At 56.8% G+C, this 24,629-nt stretch overlaps 3 protein-coding genes across 13 annotated transcripts; 2 read left to right on the top strand and 1 right to left on the bottom strand.

The window, feature by feature from the left end:
• Positions 1-776: 776 nt before the first annotated feature.
• C1H19orf85 (chromosome 1 C19orf85 homolog) lies at positions 777-8,954 on the bottom strand. Of its 2 annotated transcripts, none has more exons than XM_038525634.1 (3): positions 8,060-8,954; positions 6,595-6,831; positions 777-1,760 (listed from the first exon to the last, which is right to left on the bottom strand). In XM_038525634.1, exons 2-3 carry the CDS (start codon positions 6,765-6,767, stop codon positions 1,304-1,306), a joined length of 630 nt encoding a protein of 209 aa, XP_038381562.1. In that variant the 5' UTR covers positions 6,768-6,831; positions 8,060-8,954; the 3' UTR covers positions 777-1,303. The 2 variants fall into 2 exon arrangements, with proteins under 2 accessions (XP_038381562.1, XP_038381561.1); XM_038525633.1 differs by lacking the exon at positions 8,060-8,954 and adding an exon at positions 7,377-7,530.
• A 5,584-nt stretch (positions 8,955-14,538) lies between these two features.
• On the top strand, positions 14,539-21,056 carry ZNF628 (zinc finger protein 628). Of its 7 annotated transcripts, none has more exons than XM_038527733.1 (2): positions 14,539-14,573; positions 17,829-21,056. In XM_038527733.1, exon 2 carries the CDS (start codon positions 17,834-17,836, stop codon positions 20,939-20,941), a length of 3,108 nt encoding a protein of 1,035 aa, XP_038383661.1. In that variant the 5' UTR covers positions 14,539-14,573; positions 17,829-17,833; the 3' UTR covers positions 20,942-21,056. The 7 variants fall into 7 exon arrangements, with proteins under 7 accessions (XP_038383661.1, XP_038383662.1, XP_038383659.1 ...); XM_038527734.1 differs by lacking the exon at positions 14,539-14,573 and adding an exon at positions 14,580-14,733; XM_038527731.1 differs by lacking the exon at positions 14,539-14,573 and adding an exon at positions 14,801-15,489.
• A 157-nt stretch (positions 21,057-21,213) lies between these two features.
• Positions 21,214-24,132, top strand: NAT14 (N-acetyltransferase 14 (putative)). Of its 4 annotated transcripts, none has more exons than XM_038527743.1 (3): positions 21,214-21,566; positions 22,064-22,180; positions 23,040-24,132. In XM_038527743.1, the coding sequence occupies exons 2-3, from the start codon at positions 22,109-22,111 to the stop codon at positions 23,586-23,588; spliced, it is 621 nt and encodes a 206-aa protein (XP_038383671.1). In that variant the 5' UTR covers positions 21,214-21,566; positions 22,064-22,108; the 3' UTR covers positions 23,589-24,132. The 4 variants fall into 4 exon arrangements, with proteins under 4 accessions (XP_038383671.1, XP_038383670.1, XP_038383669.1 ...); XM_038527742.1 differs by lacking the exon at positions 21,214-21,566 and adding an exon at positions 21,670-21,807; XM_038527741.1 differs by lacking the exon at positions 21,214-21,566 and adding an exon at positions 21,721-21,816.
• Positions 24,133-24,629: the final 497 nt, after the last annotated feature.

Below are 24,629 nucleotides of genomic sequence, written 5' to 3'. Positions count from 1 at the left end.
AGGGGGCGTACCCAGGGCAGAGGCAGACTCGGGGTTCGAACGCTGGCCCTTGTGGCCTGGAGACAGAAATTTATCACGAGACCCAAGCCCAAGCACTTTCCAGGAAGGGGACTTAAATCCTCCCAACCCCGCTCAGCCTCAGTTGCCCCATCTGTGCAGCACCTGCCTCCTCGGGTGGTGTGTGTGTGTGTGTGTGTGTGTGTGTGTGTGTGTGTGTTTTGCGTGCTGTTTGAAATATTTAGACTCTGCTTGGAAATGGGGCTGAGAACTTCCCCATCAATCTTGGAATAAAATCCAAACTGCTCCCAATTCCTGTCTGCTTTTGTCAGCCTCTAACCTCATCTCTTACCACTTGCCCTGCTCACGCTGCTCCAGCCACCTCAGGGTCTTTGCACGTGCCGTTTCCTCAGCCTGGAGCCCCAGACTTTTGCTTCAACAGCTCCTTGTCATGCAAGGCTTTCCCTGGCCACCTGATGTTAAACGGCCACTCAGTAGAGTCTCTGTTTTTTTTAAGGATACATATTTTTAAAGATATTATTTATTTATTCATGAGAAACACACACACAGAGAGAGAGAGAGAGAGGGAGAGAGAGATTGGCAGAGACACAGGCAGAGGGAGAAGCAGGCTCCATGCAGGGAGCCTGATGTGGGACTGGATCCCGGGTATCCAGGATCACGCCCTGGGCTGAAGGCGGCGCTAAACCGCTGAGCCACCGGGGATCCCCGAGTCTCTGTTTTATTTTCTTCACAGCATTAATTCCAATCTGAAATTGGAAATTTACCTTGCACTTTAAAAATGTACAAATGAAAAAAATGTACAAATGTACTAATTGTCAACCCCCCACACACACCGGTACCCATCCCCCACACTCTTAAATGCACACATCTTGTCTGTTTATTCACTGCTGAATCCTCGGTGCCTAGACAGAACCTGACACGTAGTAGGTGCTCCGTACATTATTTGGGAATAGATGAGACCAGACCAGGCTTTAGGCAGAAATGACCCAGGTGAGAGGAAGCTGGAGTGGCAAATGCTGAGGAGGTGGAGCTGGGGTGAAGTGGGGGAGGGAGACTGCAAGGAGGCACTCCTGGCAGAGGCAGAAGTGCGGAACTTGGGCTGGGAAGAAGACTGGAGAGGCTATGGTCTGAAGTGGGGGGTCCAGGTTTGGTTCATGTTCCCAGGGGCTGCCAAGAGGGGAGTGGACAGGACTGGGGGCTTCTAGGGGTGGCTGCTAAGCTATTGGGAGGGTGGCCTTTGATTTGTCTGGGGGCAGGGGCAGCTGGGTTAGGTTGTGTTTGAGCATCATGGGTAGCAGGTCCCCCAGCCCTCAGGGATTCCCTGAGAATGGCAGGCACAAGGCAACTCCCACCTGCCCACCCAGTCCCCCTCAGGAGCCCAGGGCCCATCCACTCCCCCCAGGCCATTCGAGGCAGGGGGTATGGGATTATAGAAATGTGAAGACTGCCTCAGGTCTGGCTGGCCCCAAGCACAGTGGGACAACTCAGATGGCGCTGAGGGACACTCTGGGTTGAGTGCAATGTCATCAAAGAGGTCGAGGGTGGAGGCATCCAGGGCAGCGAGGCTCAGGCTGGGACCAGCAGAAGGCACTTCAGTGGGGGCCACAGCACAGGCCACCCCCAGGAAGGGGGACGGAGGTGGCAAGGGTGGCCTTCTGTGTGGTGGTCTCTGGGGAGGTGCCTCCTGGGACAAGATGGAGAGGGCCAGGCGTTGGGTGGCAGCTTCAATCTTGGCAAACTGCCTGCAAAGACACAAGCATTACTGGGTGGCCTTGAAGCATTCCCCTCCTGCCATCCCAGGACTGGTTTTTTCTCTTCTCCCATCCATTTTCCTTCTCTGTGCCATCTGGGTCTGCTTTCTTGAGTCTGACAATTCAGTTTTCCTAACCCTGTTCATAGGGGAGCTTTGAACCGCTGCGGAGGTTGTGAATTGCACAAGGCCTCACATCTAGCTCAGCAAAATGCACATTTTTGACATTTAGAGTTTTTGTGGCCACATCCCAACATATATAAAAGTAAAAAAAAAGTCTGAAGGAAAAGTGCCTTGAAAAGTGTTTCCACACAAAGGCACCCCGTGGGCTGGGGGTGCATGTGCAACAGTGATGCCCTTTGGACTCCTCTTCCCATGGAGCTCTTGAATCTACCCACCTCTGCAACTCTACCAGTCCTTGGTTGGAGTCCCTGGCCCTGTGGGTGGCCACAACAGCCACTGCACTGGCCTCCCTGCTAGCATTCTTACATCTCGAGAACCATATGAATGGATCTCACAAACTGTGATGGGCTCAGTTATGCCCCCTAAAACTCACATGACCCCTGTTCCTGGATCTGAGTGTTGCTTATACTAGGGGGTTGGGTTCCCTTTGGGACAATTCATCAAGCTGTATGCCAATAATGTTTGCATCTCTTGTGGTTGTTAAACTTCGAGAAAAGGTTTTACTTAAACATGTATCTGGTGTTGCATCGTTCTGTTTACATGAAATGGTCAGAACAGGCAAGTCCCTAGAGACAGAAAGTAGATTGGTGTCCGTGAGGTGCTGGGGAAGGGGAATGGGAAGTGATTAGCAATGAGCATTGGATCTCCTTTGGGGGTGATGAAAATGTTCAGGAACCAGCTTGAGGTAACTGGTTGCCAAATATTATGAATATATGAAATGCCAATGAATTCTACATTTTAAAATATTCAGAATGATGAGTTTTATGTTATGTATATTTTACCACAAGAAAATAGGCTCATAGAGTGGGAAATATCAGTGAGGGTGACAGAAGATGAGAGACACCTAACTCTGGGAAAAGAACAAGGGGTAGTGGAAAGGGAGGTGGGCAGGGGGGATGAGGTGACTGGGTGATGGGCACTGAGGGGGCCACTTGATGGGATGAGCACTGGGTGATATGGTATGTTGGAAAATTGAACTCCAATAAGAAAAATAATTAAAAAAAAAGAAAATAGGCTCATAAATAAATTAGTGAGAGCTGCCATTCCAGAACTGTCTTTGATGCCAAGGAGGATAGTTATTGCTCTGAGTCCCCAGGAAAAATGTTCAGAAATGGGATGTCAGGTTATTTTTTTTTTAAGATTTTATTTATTTATTCATGAGAGACACACAGAGAGAGAGAGAGAGGCAGAGACACAAGCAGAGGGAGAAGCAGGCTCCATGTAGGGAGCCTGACGTGGGACTGGATCCCGGGACTCCAGGATCACGCCCCTGGGCTGAAGGCGGCACTGGGCTTCAGTGCTGAGCCACCTGGGCTGCCCAGGATGTCAGGTTAAATGGCAGAGAATGGGGGTGGGGAGAGAGCAAGAGAGGGGGTTGACTCAAACAAACTACTGTAAATGACATTTAGGGCTGAAGAGTCATGACATTTGTGTTTTAAGAATATAGATGAAGAAAATAGGCTGTTATAGGCAGTAAAGTCTAAGTGATGGTACATGAGTGATCTTTGGGCTAGCAGTTCTCAAACTTGAGTGCACAACAGAACACCTGGAGGGCTTGTGGAGACAGGTCCTTGGGCCCCTGAGCCAAATTTGGGTTCCGCAGGTCTAGGGTGGTGTCCAAGAATCTGCACCTCCAGCACATGCCCACACCATGCTGAGGTGCTGATGCTGCTGGTCTGGGAACCACTTTTTTGAAAACTGCTGCATCTGACAACTGTCTTGACTTCTCTGTAGGTTGGAAATTCTTCACAATAAAAGAAGTGAAAAATCCATACACATGGGTGGGAAGAGGCTCCTGAGGGAGCAGGGCCTGAGGGGACCTGGAGGGAGGAGGAGGAGGGTGTAGGTGGGAAGGTGCTGAGGATAGTTTGCCTGTGACCTGAATTTTCTCAGGTTGAGGCTGGGTGCCCAGGGGAATATGCTCCAGAGCTGCCTGGGCTGCCCATGAGGAGCTCGTGGGTGGTCTGGTCAGCCTGGGTCTCCAGGGAGCATGTGGCAGAGCCAGGCATGGGGGTGGGAATGTCTGGGGTGCAATAGGACAGAAGTTGGCCTTGACCCTGGGGGAAAGGGAGGCTGAATGGGGGAAGGTGGGCAGAGAACTTAGGAGGTAAGAGGCTGGCATTAGCATAGGGTCCAGACTGGAGGCACGCAGGGACTCCACATGGAGGCTGGAGATGGGGAGGGATCCTGAAGTGATTGCTGAGGGGGTCTGAAGAGGTATGAGAAGGCTAGCTCTGGGACACAGGGCTGGACCCTATTTGAGGAGAGATGTGATTTCCTCTTCAATAATGGGTGTGTAGGGTGGTGGCGGTGAACATTCTGAGTGTGGCTGGGGCTGGGCTTCCTGGTACAAGGTGGCTTGCTGTGTGGAGGCAGGAGTTAGGCTGCACCAGGCCCCTGTATATTCAAATTTGATTCCAAGACCTCCTGGAGCAAGGCTCTGGGCTGGCTGGAAGGAACAACCTACTTCCAGAAGAGCAGGTCCTTGGGCAAGTCACTTTATCTATCTGTGCCTCAGTTTGTCATCTGAAAAATGAGAATTATAATAGCAACTACTTCCTAGGGTTACTATGGGGGATTAATGAGTTCATATTCATTGTGAATGAGTATTACAAATTAATACTAAAGTGCTCAGAACAAGCGTCTGGCACTTAATATGTGGCACATATTAAGTGCCAGGCGCTTGTTAGCTACCATCACCATCATCACCACCATTATCACCATCACCATCATCACCACCATTATCATCACCACCATCACCACCATACCACAATCACCATCACCACCCCATCTCACCATCACCATCATCACCATCACCACCATCACCACCATCATTATCACAATCAACATCACCATTATCATCACCATCACCACCACCATCATCACCATTATCACCATCCCACTATCACCATCATAACTACCACCACCATTCCACCATTACCGTCACCATCATTCTACCAACACCATCACCACCACCACCACCACCACCACCACCATCATCAAGTCCCTGTGACTCTGTATCCAGCCAGGACAGCAAAGTTGTACAGAGCATGAGCTCTAGACTCAGAAGGCCTGGGTTGTATCCATTGTTTAGCTGTGTGGTTTGGATAAGGCATTGAATCTCTGAGCCTCCTTGTCTGTAGCGTAGGGACAAAGACAACATACTGTGCAGATTTACTGAGAGGATTAAGTGATATATTGCATGTCAAACTCTTAGTATGGTGTGCCTGGCACACCCAAGTGCTCAAAAAATGGTTCCTGTCACAGAGTGAGGGAAGAGCACACAGGGCAAGGCTGGATGGGGCTGGGTGGGGTTGAGAGGAAGGACAGGCATGAGCACAGACATGAAGGAGCTCAGGTCTCCATCTACATTCCCAGAGACAGGGAAGGACATTGCTTTGCTAAGGGAACATTCAACCCAGGGGCTGAATGGTGTGGTGCTAAATGGGGAGCTCCTGTTTCTTTAGAACCCTATTCCCTCCCCTTTCACTCAGCTCCAGCCTCACTGGTGCTCAAACATTCCAGGGATGTTCCTGCCTCAGGGCCTTTGCACTTGCTGTGCCTTGCCTGGAATGCTCTTCCCTCAGACATCACAGTCTTGTTCCCTGGCCTCAGTCAGGTCTTAGTTCAATTGTCACCTTCTCAGTAAAGCCTTCCCTGACACCTTACCTAAAATGCCAGTCCTCACCCAGCATGCCCTCCATAGTATTTATCACCTCATAACAAGCCATATAATTTCTAAAAATCGAGATAAAATTCACATAACTTAAAACAAGTGACTTTATTTTTTTAAAGATTTACTTATGTATTTATTCGTGAGAGATGGCGGGGGGGGGGGCGGGGGGCGGGGCGGAGAGGCAGAGGGAGAAGCAGGCTCCATTCAGGGAGCCCGATGTGGGACTTGATCCTGGGACTCTGGGATCATGCCCTGAGCCAAAGGTAGACGCTCAACCACTGAGCCACCCAGGAGTCCCAAACGAGTCACTTTAAAGTGTGCAATCCAGGGACGCCTGAGTGGCTCAGCGGTTGAGCATCTGCCTTTGGCTCAGGGCATGATCCTGGAGTCCCGGGATCGAGTTCCGCATCGGGCTCCCTGTGCGGAGTCTATTTCTCCCTCTGCCTGTGTCTCTGCCTTTCTTTGTGTCTCTCATGAATAAATAAATAAAATAAAAATAATAAAGTGTGCAATCCAGTGCATTCACAATGTGCAACTAGCACTGCTAATTAGTTCCAGAACTTTTCATCACCCCAGAAAGCAACCCTGAGCCCACTGACAATCACTCGCCATCCCCTCTTGCCTTCCCTGGCACCACTACCCTGCTTTCTGGCTTTCACACAAATGGAATCATGCAGTATATGGCTTTCTGTGTCTGGCTTCTTTCACTCAGCATCACAATCTCTGATCGGCCACCTTCCTGTGGGAACACAAGCTCTATGAAGGCAGATTCTGTCTGCCTTGTACCAGTGGATCTTGGGGGCCTGGCACACAGTTAATGCTCAATAAATGCATCTTAAGTGTTGATTGTATCCTGCCCTGGAGTCCCCTTCTCTCTGTTCTGTCTGGGCCTAGTCTCCCACGCTCTGAGGTGTCTGGCCCCTCCCCACGCCCCTCTGCCCACCTCCCATCTTCTATTGCCCCTCACCTGCAGATCTGGTTGTGCAGAAACCTCCTGTGGTTGGGCCTCCTTTTGGGGGGCCGAGTCTGCCGAGGGTGCAGGGCACGCAGCATGTGGCTGGCTGCCCCGCTCACGAAGGCACACAGTTCTCGAGGGCTGGGCTCAGAGACTCCAGAGGCTGTAGGGGCCCCAGGGTGCATGGCAGGGCTGATCTAGGGTAGCTTCTCCACAATATTCTTGCTGGTCAGAAAGCAGCTCCCGAATCTGGGGAGAGAGGAGCAGCCAGGGCTGGGAGCTGAGTGCTGGGGAGGCAGACAGCAGGCAGGAGAAGAGAGGGCCTTTAGGAGGGGCTGGGGGGGGGCGGACGGGGTGGGGGCACTGCTCTGGTTGGAAGAGTCACAGCCCAGGAAATTAGGGCAAATCTTCCCTCCCGTGCCCCATCCCTACCTCCTGGAGGCTGGAGGCTGAGCTTTAGGAACCCGTGGGTGGGGGCTGATATAGGAAGGCAAGGGTGGGCTTTATGTGTGCCCCCCGGGGGCCCAATTAGCACATAGCTGGGCCTGGGATATGAGGATAGGGCAGCATGGTGGGGGAACAGGAATAGCAATAGCGCCTGGAGATAGCCAATTAAGCAGACAAAGGCCTTGTTAGGGAGGTGAGGCCAGGGGCTGAGTCAACCGCATCGATTAGCGTTGAGGACCCTTTAATTGGAGTCGAGGGGAAGGGATGGCGGGAGGCTTGGGTGCAGGCTGGGAGGGGTGTTGGGAGCCTCCTGCTGTGGGGCAGACACCCAGCATCTGCCCACTCACCCCCAGACCTGCCTGCCTCCAGGCCTGGCATCCTGGGGAAATGGGCGCACAGAGGGGGCCTGCCTGTCTACAGGAAGGGTTGGCTTCTGTGTGAGGGGGTTGAGCCCCAAACCCTTCATTTCTGCCAGAGCAGCAATGAGTGAGGGAGGGGGGAGGTGACACGTGCCCGCCGGCCTGGTTGCTTAAGTGGATGACACGTGGGACCATCTCTGGCACAGCTTGCCTGTGGCACTGGGAGGGGAAGGAAAGCATGGGTGTGGTTTCCCTTAAGGCATCTTAAGGGGGAGCTGGGGGGCCCTGTGGTATTTGGGGTGGGCAGAGAACAGGCTGGGCATGGCGGGGTGGGCAGGCTGGCTCCTGGGGTGGGAGTGGGGTCCCCTTGTTTCTGGCAGGGCACTGGCCAGAGTGGGGGGCCCTGGTCTGGGCTGGTGTAGGACAGGTGTCTCCACGTTTGCTCTGAGGGGGCTGTGTTGGCGGTTTGCATGGGGGGTGGTGAGTGTCCAGGGGTACACATTACCACAAACCTAGTTCCTTAAAACCACCTATGTTTATTCTCTTGCAGTTCTAGGGGTCAGAAGTCCAAGATGGGCCTTAAGAACTGAAGGCAAGGAAGGGCTCCTTCTGGAGGCTCCAGGAGAGAATCCACCCACCCCACCCCCGCCCCACTCCACACCGCCCTGTACCTTGTCCAGCTTCCAGAACTGCCATGACCTCTCCAAGGTCATGCTGCAAGTAAGTCGCAGAGCTGGGATTTGAACTTGAGTCAGCATAGGCCCCAACACCATGGCTTTGCAGATAGGGTCAGCACAGGGGCAGCAGCCCAGAGTATAGGAGTGGAGGCCTGGCTGGGCCCAGGGCTCGCGATGGGGCCACTAGGCCACCAGCCTGAGTGGTGACAGGGCAGTGCTAGCAGCAGGCAGCCTGTGGTGATGCCAGGGCCAAGGTGCCCGCCAGCGCGCTGTGGCAGCCACGGTGAGGCTAGCCTCGGCTCCGGCACACTGACGGCTGTCCCCTTCATGACAGTGTGCTCGGGGGCCTCGCGAGTCAGGGGACCATGTCAGGGACACCACGGGCCGCCATCCGTCTTGGATGCCTCCCAGGGTCTCCAGGTCCCACTTGATCTGCATGTTGCCCCTCGGCCAGTCTGTACTGTCTGCAGCCCTCCTGGCTCTACTGGGTGTACTCTCCTCTCCTCCGTGTCTCTGACCACAACTCTCACCATCGCTGTGCTTCTCAGCTTCTCTGACCATTTCTGTCTCTGAGCCTCTCCAGGGTCTCTGAGTCTGAGTGTGTCTCTGTCTCTCGGCCTGGACAAGTCCTGTGTGTGCATGTTCACACATGTGTGCACATCCTGGGCATGCGTGTGGGGTTGTGTGACAGCCTGGAAGCTGTCCTGTCCTGGTGCTTTCAGGCCCAGCGGGGAAGGTGCAGGGTCCCTGGGCGAGGGGCGGGGTGGGATGGGGGGAGCGGAGCCAGGTCTCTGGAGAACGGGAGGTCAGGGCCGGGCTCAAGGGCGGTGTGACCTTGGCTAGCCCCGCCCCAGGAGCGGGCTTGCACCCGTGCCATCAGCAGCCAGGGGCAGCGTCTGCTAGCCAGCTCCGGCCCCCGCCTGGTGGAGTGGGGAACACACCTCCACACCTTCCGCCGCGGCCCTTCCGGCTCCGGGCTGGGGCTGCTCCGCCAGGGGGCGCCGACATCCCAGGCTGTGCGGGGAGGCTGTGCTGGGGCCCGTGCCCTCACCTCTTGTCCGGTCACAGAGGAGCTTCACCCACAGCTGGGGGCTGGCTTCCTCTGATGCTCGGTGAGGACCTGGCCTTCCCGGTATAGAAGACACTCACAGGCTGGCTCCCCTTCCCTCGTCCTAGCCCATGTCGTTTGGTGGTGGGAGACGTTTAGTTATTTATTTGTGTGTTTTAAATATTTTATTTATTTATTCACGAGAGACACACAGAGAGAGGCAGAGACACAGGCAAAGGGAGAAGCAGGCTCCCTGCGGGGAGCTTGTGGCGGGACTCGATCCTGGGATCATGACCTGAGCCAAAGGCAGATGCTCAACCACTGAGCCACCCAGGTGCTCTGATGTTTAGTTATTTAATTAACATTTATTGAGTGCCTACCATAGGCTGAAGATGTAGCAGTGAGCAAGACAAGCCCCGTCTGTCCCCAAACAAGAAAAGACCCGTCCAGGATGTGCTGGACAGTAAGCTGGAGGTTGGATGGGGGAGGGGTGCTGCTTCAGATGGAGAAGCTATCTCTGAGAAGGTGACTACTGTCCTGCAACCTGAGTGGAAGAGGCATTAGCCAGGAGCTTCCCAGGCAGAGGGAACTAGGAGGAGGTAAAGTCAGAGAAGCAGATGAGGGCCAGACCCTCAGGGCTTTTCAGGCGGCAGGAGTTGGGTTGTAAAGGCAAGAGTTAATGAGGAGCCATGCAGGGTTTTTGTTGTTGTTGTTTGTTTTTTTTTGCCATGCAGGGTTTAAAGCAGAGGTAGTACCTTGACCTCAGGGCCCTACCCCAAATTTCCTTCGCTGGCCTTGGTGCAGCTAGAATATGGAGACCCTGGTCCTACATCCCCTCCAATATACGAGGGGGGAACTGAGGTATCAGGATCAGGCTTGGGAGCCCAGAAAAACCTTGTCCCTCCCTGCTCCTGTCCTGCTCATCTGCTCTTTCTACCTAGTCCCAGAGGGACTTTCTCTTACAATGTATTATGAAAATTTGCAGATGTTTGGTACCTGGTGGTCCTGAGAGCTCAGAGAGGCCAACCCTGTCACATCTGTTTCCCACCCTGTTGTAGACTAAATTGTGTCTCCCCAAACTCATCCTAACCCCACTCATCCTAACCCCCATACCTCAAAATGTGACTATATTCAGATGTCAGGTCTTTAAAGAGGTAATTAAATTAAAATGAGGTTATGTATTTGTGCTGAATCCAAGATGCCTGGTGTCCTTAAAAGAAGAGGATATTTGGACATGGTAAGGTTCAGGGAAGCCCATGTGAAGACACAGGGAGAGACAGATGTCTGCAAGCCAAGGAGATAGGCCTCACAAGAAACCCACCCTGCCAACACCTTGATCTTGGACTTCTAGTCTTTAGAAATGTAAGAAAATAAATTTCTGTTGTTTAAGCCACCCAGGCTGTGGGAGCTTGTTAGGGCAGCCCAGCAAACTAACACAAGAAGTGTATTAGTTATCTATGCTGTGTAACAAATAATCACGAATACCATGGCTTAAAACAGTGTACTCTAAGTTTCTCAGAGTTCCCATAGGTCAGGAGTCCAGGCACTGTGGCTTACTGGGTCCTCTGATCAGGGCTTCATGAGGCTGTGATCAAGGTGTAGGCTGGGCCTACAGTCTCATCTGAGGTTGGGGGCCTCTTCTGGGCTCACATGGAGGAATTCATTGACTAGCATTTGTAGAACTCATGGAAGCAGGCAGCTGTAAGACCAGCAGGAGAATCATTGATGTTTCACATCTCTGACCTCTAGACCCAATTTTAAAGACCTTGCCTGATTATACCAGGCCCACCCAGGACAACCTTTCTCTTGTCCTTTCTGGGCTCTTAGGGAAACAGAACCAATAGGATCTATATCTGTGCCAATTCTGTCTATATATAGAGACAGAGACAGAGAGAGATGTTATGTATCATACATTATGTATATAAAGAGATATACTATAACATTGGCGTGTGCGATCATGGAGGCTGTGAAGTCCCATGATCTGTCATCTCCATGTTGGAGGCTCAGGAAAGCCAGCAGTGTAGTTCCAAAGCCTAAGAACCAGAGAGCCAATGGTATGGATTCTAGTCCAGGTCTGAAGGCCTGAGAACCAGGAGCACCGTGAGCAGGCAAAGATCAAGGTTCCAGTTCAGTCAGGTAGAGAGGGAATCCCACCTACCTCCACCTTTTTGTTCTAGCCAGGCCCTCCATGGATTGGGTGATGGCCACCCACCCTGGGGAGGTCCATTGGCTTTACTCAGTCTACTGATGCAAATGCTTATTTCTTCCAGAAACACCTTCACAGATGTGCCCAAAAATCGAGTTTAATGAGATACCTGGGCTTCCTGTGGCTTGGTCAGGTTGACACATAAAATTAACCATTACATTTCCTTTTGATTAACTGATGGGGAGCCTTCATTGGACTTGCCAAAATCCCTTCACCTTCACCATATCACATAATCTATCACAGGAGTGACGTCTAGTGTGTCCACAGGCCACCTGAAGAAAATGTACTTGGGGGCAGCCCGGGTGGCTCAGTGGTTTAGTGCCACCTTCAGCCCGGGGCGTGATCCTGGAGACCCGGGATCGAGTCCCACGTCAGACTCCCTGCATGGAGCCTGTTTCTCCCTCTGCCTGTGCCTCTGCCTCTCTCTGTGTGTGTGTCTGTCATGAATAAATAAATAAAATCTTTAAAAAAAATGTACTTGGTGTACAAAGGTGTGAGTCATTGGGGATCATCATGGAACATGGTAGCCACTCCTGGGAAGGGTATTTGGTGTGTATCTGTCCCTGTTCACACTTTTGTACTTAACAGAGGGATGTGTTTTCCCTGTACAGATGGAACTGTGACCCGGTGCGACCAACCAGGGAGTTTCCTCTGGCTCTTGTGTGCTGGGCTGTGACCATGCAGGACCATGGGGACCTACCTGCTAGATAGGCCTTGGATGGGGGTGGACTCTGGGACTGGAGACAGTCCTGGTTAAATCACTTCCAGGTTACAAGAATCATGTCCCAGTTCAGGATGTTACATCACTGCCTGGTTCTGTGCTTGGCCAAGAGAATTCAGAGGGCCTCTATTTACTCTCCAGTGAAGTGGGAATAACACTCCTTCCCTGGGAAGAGGCCCACTGGGGCAGGGCTGGCTGAGCACCCCATAGGAGCCCCAAGAGATGTCAGAAGGGAATATTCTTACCCTGTGGGAGGCATAGGCCATCCCCCACTGGGCTCCTGCCCACCCCTATCTTGCTTAAAGTGCATCTCTGCTCTCTTTCCTGCACTTAGATGAAAAAAGTAATTTTATTTTTTGTCTGTCCCTGGGAGTCCTGTCCGTGGTTCAGATACCTCCTGCTATGTGTAGACAGGTGCTCCAGGGCCACTTTTCACCCCAGTCCCTAATCCTCTCCTCTCTAGTGCACACAGGGCCTTTGGGGCATGAATAACAGCCTGGTCCCTGGAAAGGGTCAGGTAGGTTTTGGTCACCTTCAAAGCTTGCAATCCCCACTCCCAGCTCTGTCCTCCAGGATGAATGGTTTATCCGGCTGGCAAAGTGGGAGACGGTCTCAGAGGCCCTGCAGCTGGATAAGATGCGTGATCTAGTTAAGGGGGTTGAAAAGCACCTGGGGCAGGGTGTTGGCCAGAAACAAGAATGCCAGGGGCTTTGAATGGTGTTTGCTAGGTTCCACATTTAAACTCCTGGAGGCCTTCACTCACCCATATCCACCGCTCCTGCTTTATTTTTCTTAGCAGCACGTAGAATAGGACACACACTATTTATGACTTGTTTATTTATTACTTATTTATTGTCATCCCTTACCCACTGTAGATTTTATAAACTCCCTGGGACAGGACTTTTGTTGCCTTCACACCCTATTGCTATGTCCCCAGCTCGACAAGACCTGGGAGGGGCCTGGATCAGGACAGAGGGTCTAGGGCAGCCCTGGTGGCGCAGCGCCACCCTCAGACCCAGGATCAAGTCCCACATCGGGCTCCCTGCATGGAGTCGGCTTCTCCCTCTGCCTGTGTCTATGTCTCTCATGCATAAATAAAATCTTAAAAAAAAAAAAAAAGGGACTGAGGGTCTGGACACCATAAGGCCTGGTTGGGGCACCTCTGGTGATTTCCTGTGATCTTATCTGTGTCTTTGGCATCTGGATTCCCAGTTTGCTTGTCTGTACAAGGACCCCACGATGTCCCTTGTACAGGGTCCTACATGAGGTGTCCAGCTACTACTATTTTGAAAAAGCCAGTTAAATCTTCACAACCAGTTGCTTCAGGCCATTGAGTTCAAAACCTTTATTTTCTGGCTCCAGAGTAGGGGATGGCCAATAAGGGCAGGTGCTGGGGCTCTGCCTCTCTCGCCTCCCTTATTATATCTCCTGACTGGGGGCGGGGGGTGTTGGTTGGCTAGGGTTGTGTTGGTACCAAGAGGTCCTTTCATTATTGCAGGGACCCTTGAGATGAAGGTGGGCCTGGAGTCTCCCCGTAGCCAGCTGGGCATTACATTCCACATCTACACCTGGACTTAGTGTGGAGTCCTTCCTCCATCTGGGGGCCAACTGTATGGGGCTCAGTCTGGTGTGCTGGGGAGCTCTAGAAGCAGGTGGGGACAGACCCCAGGGCAGGGCCTCCTAACTTTACCCCTGGGGCCTTCCCCTCTTTATTCCTCAATAGCTCGGAGCTGAGAAGGTATGCGGTAGGAACAGAAGGGCCTTCTGGTCTGATAAGCAGCCCTCAGGCTTAGGGGGAATGCCTTGGAGCAGGGCGCTCTCCACCAGGGGATGTGTGTGTGGTGGAGGTGGAGGCAGGGACAAGGAATGCTGCTTGGCACCCTAAAATGCACAGGGTGGCCCTCACAATCAAAAACCATGTGGCCCAAATGTGACTAGTGCCATGGTTGAACAACGGTGTTGGGTGACCTGCATTGGTCAGTAAGGCTCAGAGGCTGAAGTCGTCCTGGGGTCACGTGGAAAGGAGGGAGGGGGTCCGGGACAGCTCCAGGCCACGAAGAAGGCACAATTGGGCCCACGTTCCCGCACAGAAGCCCGGGAGCCGCGAGCACGTGGGGCCTCTGAGGCCAGGAAGCACCAGGAGCCTGTTTCCCCAGCGGGGAGTTCAGAGACCCAGGGCCTGGGTGTGGGGGCCAGGCCAGGGAAACCACACCCCCTGGTTGGCTAGGCCCGTTCGGAAATCGCCCTGCTGGGGAGGGAGTCTACGAATCGATAGTAAAAATGAGACCACGCGACCTCGTGTTTGGGTGCGGCCTCCCCTGGCCTGGCGCTGACTTCCGCTACCCAGAAAAGACCCAGCGGCCAGGGTCGAGGAAGAACTACAACTCCCACGATGCCGTGCGCCGCTTGCGGCGGGTAGCGAGCAACCGCTAAAAGCCAACGGGAGGGGCGGGGCGGGGCCTCGGCGCACGTGGCGTCGTGACGCGCCGACGGCGACGTTGGGGTTTGTGTGCGCGAGAGGCTGCCGATAAAGGTTGGGTGCCTCGTGCCGGGGGCTGTTGGGAGGGAGCGCGCCCCCTCCCCCCTCCCAGGCCCCCACTCCTGTCCTGCCGCTGCCGGGGCCCCGTCTTCCCGTCGGCCCCCGCGGGGAGGCCCTAGGTCTTCCCCGCTCACTCCCCCGATCGGGGCCGCAGGTGAGAGACCGGAGGGGTGGGGGTGGGGAGAGGGACCGGAGGGCGGGGACGCTGGGGAAACGGCGAACGTGAAACCGGAAGAGATGCCTTAAAGGGAAGGGCGCTAATTCACCTCCGACTTTTGTTCTCTGGGCCGGCTCCGCCCTCTTAAAGGGCAAGGGGTTGCTTTTAGAGGAGCGGGTCTGGTTCTGCGGTTCCCTGCAGCTTTCCCGATTTTCATCCTCTTAAGGACGGATTGTCTTGTGAAAGGTCACGGACGGGGCCCCCGACATTGAAGGACTAGCTCCTGAGGCCTGGTGGTTTCCAGGCAGACACTAGCTGAACTCAACAAAGGTGGACGCTGGTGTGCAGCAGGAGCAGCCCCTTAAAGGGGAAGTCGGGTCTGATGGAAGGGTGTGGTCCTGCCTTTGGACCGGGTGCTCTCCCGGGCAGGATGGGTCCGACCCATGCAGAGGGCCGATGTCACAGTTTAAGGCTTGCTCGGCCTTCCGGAAGGCACGGGCAGTTTCTCCTAGAAGGACTTGATTACACGTTAAGAGGCTGCTCATCTGGCTACAGGGAATCTTTAGAGCTGTCCAAAAGGGGGTGCCCCGGCTTTTCCCATTCAGGATATGTTTTCTCAGTGCTCGCTTTGAGCTACACGTTGTTTTAGGCGCTGGAGTGCGACAGTGGTTAAGATGCCACTAAATTCAGTGGGTGGAGGCTACAGGTGCTGCTGAACACCTCCCAGTGCTCCGGACGGGCGCCTTGGCAGAGGTCAGCTTGCATCTCAACAGTGCTGAGGTTGGGAAACCCTGATTGAAAGCCGGTCAGAAGGTGATACATGCTGTAGAGGATGGGGAGTGTTGGAAGGGGTTGTAGATTAGGGCCGGTGCAAGGAATGCCTCCCCCAGGTAACAGATCAGCGAGATGCTTGGCAGGGGCCTGCTGAGGGCTTCAGGTGGTGACAGGATGGCGTGAGAGTCTGAGAGGCTACAGGGAGGCGGGCGGGGGCGGGGAGGTGGAGGAGGCCACCGGCGTGGAAATTCTGCAGGCTCTTGTAAGAGCGTGGTCTTGTCTACCCCGCAGGTGCTGTGTTGGGCGCATCCTGGGAGTAGGAAGAGTAGGGGTGGAAACGTGGAGATCTGTGTTAGGAGGATGGCCCTGTGCAAAGGTGGCAGTGGGAGATTTGGAGAGAAGTGGCCAGATTCCAGACACATTCCTGCTGGAACAAGGGAACTGGATGATGGATTGGTCATAGGTGGTGAGAGGAAGAGGGGATGCTGAGGAAGAACAGAGCGGGTTTTTAGGGATGGAGGAAAATGTCAGTGAAACAGGGAGCGAGCAGGAGTGGAAAAAAAAAAAACTCCTCTGAGTTAGACTGGTGGCATGTTAAGCTTGAGCTAGCTGTTATCCATCCATATGACATATGGTAGCAGGGCTCTGGAGTTTAGAGGAGAGCGTGTCAAGTAGAGATCCATTTTGGAACCATCCTGTTTATAGACAGATCCTGGAAGAGAGTGTGGATGAGGAAGAGGACCAAGGGTTGGCCGAGCCCTGAGCTCCCCTACATTTGCAAGTCAGGAAGAAGGAACCAGTGCCCAGAAGGGAGGAGAGTGGCTTCAGGAGGGAGGGACCCCTTGGGGATTGAGCAGAGACTGTGCAGTTTAGCACCAGCCAGTCCAGGAGTGGAGTTGGGGAGGAGGATCTGAGTGTCAGGGTTTGAGATGGAAGAAAGCATGTATTGACAGCACTTTTGAGTTGCTTTGTTGCAAAGGGGGTGGAAAGAAATAAGGCCATAGCTGGAGGGGTGGTGGGGTGAAGGGTTTTGTTGGTTAAAGATGGTAGCTAGAGCTTGTGGGTAAGCTGATGGGAACAGTCTAGTAGATGAGGAAAAGTAGGTGGGAATCAGAGTCAGAAGCAGGCAGTGGGGAGGGAGGCCGTGTAGGGATCCTCAACCTCAGCACACTGGTGTTTTGGACTGGATCATTCTGTGCTGTGGAGGGCTGTCCCTGTGCACTGTAGGGTATCAAGCAGCATCCCTGGTCTCCCCCCACTAGATGCCAGGAGCATCGGCCCCTCCACTGGATGACAGTCTCCAGGCATTGCCAGATGTCCCCGGGGATGGGAGTGCAACTGCTCCCATTGAGAATTACTGCTATTTTAGTTGAAACATGGGAACATTGTCTTCTGATTGCTTTTACGTTCTCAGTGACAAAATTGATGGCAAGATCACAGAAACATGCTCAGTACCACCTGTTGGGTGGGTATGTGTATGTGCTGAATGAACTAGAGAAATGCAGTCTGGGCAATGCAGGGAACCATGGGAGGCATGGGTGTTAGTGCAAAACCAGGGGTAGACAAACCAGGGGTAGAGCGTGCAACTCTTGATCTCCAAGTTGTGAGTTCGAACCCCACACTGCACCTGGAGATTACTTAAGAAATAAAATCTTCAAAAAAAAAAAGATATTTTAAAAAGGGAGACTGAAGTCAGGCAGGAAGTAAGGATGTGGATGGGGTGGAGGGTACAGAGCCTTTATGGGTCTAGTCGAGTTGAGGGATATTTGATTAATGCACAAGAGGAAGTAGGCAGCCAGGATGGGGGGTGGAGAGTGGGATGCGCACAGGGCTTTAGTTATGGTGGCAGCAGGAACTGTGTTGAGGCAGGATGGAGGCAGAGGTCTTTCCAGGAAGAGGGGTCAAAAGTCAGAAGGCAGGGTGCTAGAGACACACCAGGCCTTTTCCAGGACAGTACCTGTCTGTAGAGAGAAAAAGAGAGCTTGGTCCTAAGGGAAGTGCTTGGCCTCCTGAAGATCACGCATGGGCTTCTCAGAGTTGTCCAGCCTCCTAGAGGGGATGGCCAGCATCCTATGGGTGGTGAGCGCTCATCCTAGCTTGCCAGCAGCTTCAGTTCCAGCACCCACAGCCTTGGCTGGGGCAGACTTGACCACTGGGGGGCCCTGATGCTAATGGAGGCTCTCTGTCCCATGGGTGGGCTGGGGAGATATCCTCTGCTTCTTCCGGGGCCAACGTGTAGGTCCAGGTTGAGAAGACGGGTTGTTTGGGTGGAGGTGGGGTGAGCTCCTGCCTTGCCCTGACCCAGCCTCCCCCGCCAGGTGTGATGGTTGGCTCCCACGCAGACATGGCCCCCGCCTCTACCGCCGAGGGGCCTGGGGAGAAGCCTGGCCCCGCAGCCCCTGCACCGACCGCCCAGTACGAGTGTGGGGAGTGTGGCAAGTCTTTCCGGTGGTCTTCCCGGCTCCTCCACCACCAGCGCACACACACAGGCGAGCGACCCTACAAGTGCCCTGACTGCCCCAAGGCCTTCAAGGGCTCCTCGGCCCTGCTCTACCACCAGCGGGGCCACACAGGCGAGCGGCCCTACCAGTGCCCTGACTGCCCCAAGGCATTCAAGCGCTCGTCGCTACTGCAGATCCACCGTAGCGTGCACACGGGCCTGCGGGCCTTCACATGCGGCCAGTGTGGCCTGGCCTTCAAGTGGTCCTCACACTACCAGTACCACCTGCGGCAGCACACGGGTGAGCGGCCCTACCCATGCCCCGACTGCCCCAAGGCCTTCAAGAACTCGTCCAGCCTGCGGCGCCACCGCCACGTGCACACGGGCGAGCGGCCCTACACCTGCAGTGTGTGCGGCAAGAGCTTCACCCAGAGCACCAACCTGCGGCAGCACCAGCGCGTGCACACGGGCGAGCGGCCCTTCCGCTGCCCCATCTGCCCCAAGACCTTCACGCACTCATCCAACCTGCTGCTGCACCAGCGCACCCACAGCGCAGCCGCCAGTGCCCCTGCCCCACCGCAGGATGAGCCCAACGCCAAGGTCTTGATGTCTGACGCCTACCTGCATGCACCTGTGCCCCCACCGCCGCCTGCGCCCCCACCCGTGGTGCCTGAGCTTTTTCTGGCGGCGGCGGAAACCACGGTGGAGCTGGTGTACCGCTGTGAGGGCTGTGAGCTGGGCTTTGGTAGTGAGGAGCTGCTCCTGGAGCACCAGCCCTGCCCCGGGCCAGAGGCAGCCACCCCTCCCCAGGACGCACAGGCCACGACCACCCCCAAGGCAGACCCCGCCCCACCGCCTCCCCAGTCCCCACCAGCCCCCCCACCACTGCCCCCGCCCTCGGCCAACCCCCCGGGCTTTGCCTGCCTCCCATGCGGGAAGTCCTTCCGGACAGTGGCCGGCCTCTCCCGCCACCAGCACAGCCACGGGGTGGCCGGCGGGCAGGCGTTCCGCTGTGGCAGCTGTGACGGCGCCTTCCCGCAGCTGGCCAGCCTCCTGGCGCACCAGCAGTGCCATGTGGAAGAGGCGGCGGCTGGACGCCCGCCCCCTCAGGCCGAGGCCGCCGAGGTCACCTGTCCCCAGGAGCCGCTGGCCCCAGCAGCCCCCGCCCCGCCCGCGCCCACGCCAGCCTGTACCGAGCGGCCCTACAAGTGTGCAGAGTGCGGCAAGGCCTTCAAGGGCTCCTCGGGGCTGCGCTACCACCTGCGGGACCACACGGGCGAGCGGCCCTACCAGTGTGGCGAGTGCGGCAAGGCCTTCAAGCGCTCGTCCCTGCTGGCCATCCACCAGCGTGTGCACACGGGCCTGCGGGCCTTCACGTGCAGCCAGTGTGGGCTCACCTTCAAGTGGTCCTCACACTACCAGTACCACCTGCGGCTGCACTCGGGCGAGCGGCCATACGCCTGCGGGGAGTGTGGCAAGGCCTTCCGGAACACGTCGTGCCTGCGGCGCCATCGCCACGTGCACACTGGTGAGCGGCCCCACGCCTGTGGCGTGTGTGGCAAGAGCTTCGCGCAGACCTCCAACCTGCGGCAGCACCAGCGTGTACACACGGGCGAGCGGCCCTTCCGCTGCCCACTCTGCCCCAAGACCTTCACGCACTCGTCCAACCTGCTGCTGCACCAGCGCACCCACTCGGCGGAGCGCCCCTTTGCCTGCCCCATCTGCGGCCGCAGCTTCGTCATGGCAGCCTACCTGCAGCGGCACCTGAGGACGCATGCCCCGGCCCCCGCAGCTGCCGGCCCCGCAGCCCCCGCCACCAGCTCCCAGCCCCCTGCCCCGCTGGTGGCGGCCCCAGCCCCATCCACCACCCAAGATGTCCATGTGCTCCCCCATCTCCAGGCCACACTCTCCCTCGAGGTGGCAGGGGGCCCGGCTGCGGCCCCACCCCCGGGCCAGGCAGCCCCCAACTCCCAGACTTTTCTCCTGGTGCAGACGGCCCAGGGCCTCCAGCTCATCCCTAGCAGCGTCCAACCCCCTACACCTGCGCCCCCACCTCCTCCCCCCAAGCTCATCCTGCTGCCCTCCTCCGGTACTGGTGCTGGGGGCCGCCGCGGAAGGCAGGGCACACGTGCAGCAGGGAAATCTGGTCAGGGGCCTGGAGTAGTATGGCTGCCGGGTCCTGGGGGGTTGGGGGTCCAGGGAGGGGGCAACGCAGGGGCCAGTGGGGGAGGGCAGAGCCTCATTGTTCTGCAGAATGTAGGGGGTGGGGAGGCAGGGGCACAGGAAGTGAGCGGGGTCCAGCTCCAGCCCCTCCGGCCAGCCCCCGAGGTGACCACGGTCCAGCTCCAGCCCACCCAGGAGGTGACCACAGTCCAGCTCCAGCCGGCTCAGGAAGTGACCACAGTCCAGCTCCAGCCTGTGGCAGGCCAGCTCTCCAATCCCAGCGGGGGAGCTGTGACTCCTGAGGCCCCCAATCTGCTGGTGGTTCAGAGTGGAACAGCTGAGGAGTTGCTGGCAGGTCCAGGCTCTGGGGAGCCAGGTGATGGTGAGGCCAGTGCTGGTGTTGTCCAGGATGTGCTGTTTGAGACACTGCAGACAGACGAGGGGTTGCAGAGTGTCCTGGTGCTGAGTGGGGCAGATGGGGAACAGACCCAGCTGTGTGTGCAGGAGGTAGAGACCCTCCCTCCTGGGCTGGCCGAGCCTCCAGCCCCTGGCCCTCCAGGACAGAAGCTGCTCATCATCCGCAGTGCACCTGCCACTGAACTGCTGGACAATAGCAGCGGTGGGGGAGGTGCTGCCACACTGCAGCTGCTGGCCCCCCCCCAACCTGGCCAAGCCTCTGCCCCAGTGGGCATCTCCACAGCTCCCACCTCCCAGATGGTACAAGTGGTACCCACTGGCGCTGCACCTGGAGGTATGACCCCACAGGGCCTACCCTCCATCCAGATTGTCCAGACTCTGCCCGCAGTCCAGCTGGTGCATACATTTTGAGGAGAACCACTGGGACTTAAGTGTGCCCTACACAGAGACCCCAACTCGCTGGGCTGGGCTGGGCTAGAGGGAGGGGAGCTGCAGGCTGGGCTTGCTAATAAAGACTGGAAACTTCTCTCCCGTATTTTATGTTCTTGGGGGCTGGTTGGGGTGGGGGGAATGTCATGGCCATAGCCACCGCTTGGGACCTTGAGGGTCTTGTATCTCTTGCTTCCTGGCTCGCAGGTGACTCACTTGGAGATTTTTGGCCAGCCGCTTCTAAGTGCGGTTCTTTTTGTCATTTTACAAAGGGATGCAGCGGTCCCTATCGTGGGGAGGAGTTGGGATCTAGAATTGTGGTTTTGTCACGTGTTCGCTGTAAGTCACCCCATCCCTCCCCGCATCTGAAAAATGGGCGCGTGGGAATCCTCCCGGAGGTCCCGGAGAGCACAGGTAGTTCGCAGCAGCGGAGGTTCCTGGGGCCGGGAGGTTACGAGGAGCGAGTCCAGAGTGCGGCCCCTCCCGCGAAGGCCCCGGAGCCAATGAGAGCCGGCCCGCTCCCGTCGCCGCGCACCCCCGCCTCTCCGCTTGCTTAGCAACCGGCGAAGGTCAGGTAGCGAACGTGCGCTCCTCCTGTGCGGGCCGGGTGAGTACGGGTCTGCGCTCCGACCCCAGCCCTAGGGGGTCGCTGCTCCCAGCTCCGGGCCTCTCCGCGGCGCGCGCCCGGGCCCCGCCACCTGCCCCAGCCGGGACGCTTGGCAACTGTTGCTAAGGCAGGCTGCACACCCCGCCCCTCCATGCGCGGTGTGACGTCACTTCCGCAAGCGACCCCCTTCACTACCCTGCAGCCCCCGCACCTGGTGGAAGGCCCGAAGCGGCCTGCCGAGGTTCTCGCGGTGCCTGCTCCTGCGGCGCGGGTCGGGGACGCCTGCGGGGCAGGGAGCGTGGTCCAGGCGCTGGCTGCTGGGGGTGTCCCGCTGACTCCCCAGGGCCGTCCGGGAGCCTGGGAGGGAGCCCCGGGTGGCAGGGTGCTGGACCTCGCCTGGGGAGCCCCAGCCTCCAGGGTCCCGGTCAGGGTCCCGTTGCTGCTGGTCCTCCCTGTCTGGGGCGCCTCCCTGACGCCGGCCTGCTTGTTTTCACCAGGTGCACGCCTGCGCCCTTTGGGGGCGCGGGAGCCTGGCGGCGGCCATGGCCCCCAACCACCTGTCAGTGCGGGAGATGAGGGAAGATGAGAAACCCTTGGTGCTGGAGATGCTGAAGGTGAGAGCGCGCGGGGTGCCTTGTGCGTGGCTTCAGCCACTTGCCAGAGCCAGCCCGGACTCCTGGGACCCGTTCTTTTCCTTCTGGCTCGGTCCCTTTCCTTTCCGGTTCCGCAGAGGTTTTAGGGGTGCCTGACTGGTTGGGTCTTGACCTCAGGGTCATGAGTTCAAGCCCTACTTTGGGTTTAGAGATTTTATTTTTAAGTTTAAAAAAATTTTTTTTTACATTTTTATTTATTTATGATAGTCACACAGAGAGAGAGAGAGAGAGAGAGAGAGAGAGAGGCGCAGAGACACAGGCAGAGGGAGAAGCAGGCTCCATGCACCGGGAGCCTGACGTGGGATTCGATCCCGGGTCTCCAGGATCGGGCCCTGGGCCAAAGGCAGGCGCCAAACGCTGCACCACCCAGGGATCCCTATTTTTAAGTTTTAATAGATGGAGGGCGGTGGAAGAGCATGGTCCCAGCTCCCTCCATAGTTTGCAGACTCCAGCCAAAGCCCAGCCTCCTCCTCAACACTCTTCAAAGCAGAAAGATCCCTTGGGCCTCAGCCTGGCCCCTCCTGAGCCCACCTCTTGCTGCCCGGAGCTTGCTCCTGCTCTGAACTGGGGCAGTCCTCTGCCCTGTGGCCTCAGTGTCCCCCACAGCTCCTAACTCACTCACTTGCTCAAGGCCCAGGGTGGTAGGGCAGATGCAATCCTATTCCCTGCTGTTCCTTGGCCCCATCACAATGCCTTCTCATTTGGGAGCTCCCACTCCTCCGCCCCTTTCCCGGGCACAGCCCACCCCACTCCTCCCGGATGCCCAACAGCCCGATGTATGGCCCAGGACCCTGGCTCTGACAGCAACTTCTGCCCACAGGCTGGTGTGAAGGACACAGAGAACCGTGTGGCCCTCCATGCCCTAACACGGCCACCAGCCCTGCTCCTCCTGGCTGCAGCCAGCAGTGGTCTGCGCTTCGTCCTGGCCTCCTTCGCCCTGGCCCTCCTCCTGCCTGTGTTCCTGGCTGTGGCAGCCATGAAGCTTGGCCTGCGGGCCCGATGGGGCTCACTGCCTCCACCGGGCGGCCTGGGGGGCCCCTGGGTGGCAGTGCGCAGCTCGGGTGATGTGTGTGGCGTCCTGGCCCTGGCCCCAGGGTCCAGTGCTGGGGATGGGGCCCGGGTCACCCGCCTCTCTGTGTCTCGCTGGCACCGCCGCCGAGGTGTAGGCCGGCGGCTGCTGGCCTTTGCCGAATCCCGGGCGCGAGCCTGGGCAGGAGGCATGGGAGAGCCCCGGGCCAGGCTTGTGGTCCCTGTGGCGGTGGCAGCGTGGGGCGTGGCAGGGATGCTGGAGGGCTGTGGCTACCAGGCTGAAGGGAGCTGGGGCTGCATGGGCTACACACTTGTGCGGGAATTCAGCAAGGACCTGTGAGGACTCTGGACCCTGGAGGAAGGGAGAGCACTTAATGAGCAGCTACTGTGTGCGGGTTGAGTCCCCAGGCCTGCATAAGGCAGGACACTCCACTGCAGGCTGACGGCTCTCTGTAGGCTTGAACTTTTCGCAGAGGTCAACCTGTCCAGCCCCCTGACCCGGATTTTGTCTGCACTGAGAAGTCTCCTCTGTCCGTCTGCCAAGGTTGCACAATTTATGCTACAGGCCTGGGCGAGATCAGTCGGGAGGAGGACAGGAGGCCCGCAAGTGTGCCCACCCCCATGGGTTAGGACCTGCGGTCAGGGGCACCCCAAATGGGGACGAGGCCCTCCTGGGAACGGGGAGGGGCTTGATGTCTGCACAGAGGGGATGAGCAGAGCCCTTACAGGGGAAGGGAGTCTGACCAGAGCAAGGCCCTGGCAAGGATGGAGGGCACAGGGCTGCCCATGCCAGGCCCCTCCCCAGAAGGTGAGCTGAGAGGGGCGCCAGCCAAACCCATCTGGTTTTTTACACCCGATTGTTAATAAAGCCTGAAACTGCTGCACGTCCGTCTCTCTCTCTCTCTCTGATGCCTTTTCCAGTCTGTCTCTGACTAGCCTCCCCACTGTCTGGCTTCTCCTTTTCCCTGACTTGACGTTAATTGTTGCTGGGGGTGCTGGACAGGGAGAAGGGGAGGCAATGAGCTCACGGCAGCCCCACTCCCTGCCAGCCCTCTGACTCATGCTCCCCATTACCGAATTTTTTCCGCCTCACAGCTGCCTGGTGCCGAGTGGGGGGCGGGGGCAGGGTGTGTGTGTGTGTGCGTGTGTGTGTGTGTGTGTGTGTGTGTGTGTGTGTGTGTGTAGTCCCCCTCCCTCAACCAAGACTCAGCCCTTAGTCCTGCTGGCCCCTTCCACCCCAGTTTCCCCAGGGTTCAGCCACTGCTCCCTCAGACGGGGGACTCAAGGTTTTGCATTCAACCCCACCAGGGGGAACCCATAGGGCTTCCTCAGTCTTCCTTCCCAATCCAGGAAGTCCTTCCTGGTTTCTGGCTCTGAGCCC

This window comes from Canis lupus, chromosome 1 (assembly GCF_011100685.1).
Source record: "Canis lupus familiaris isolate Mischka breed German Shepherd chromosome 1, alternate assembly UU_Cfam_GSD_1.0, whole genome shotgun sequence".
Lineage (NCBI taxonomy): Eukaryota > Metazoa > Chordata > Mammalia > Carnivora > Canidae > Canis > Canis lupus.
Note: the sequence above shows the minus strand (reverse complement) of the source record. Positions and strands in the feature narration are given on the sequence as shown.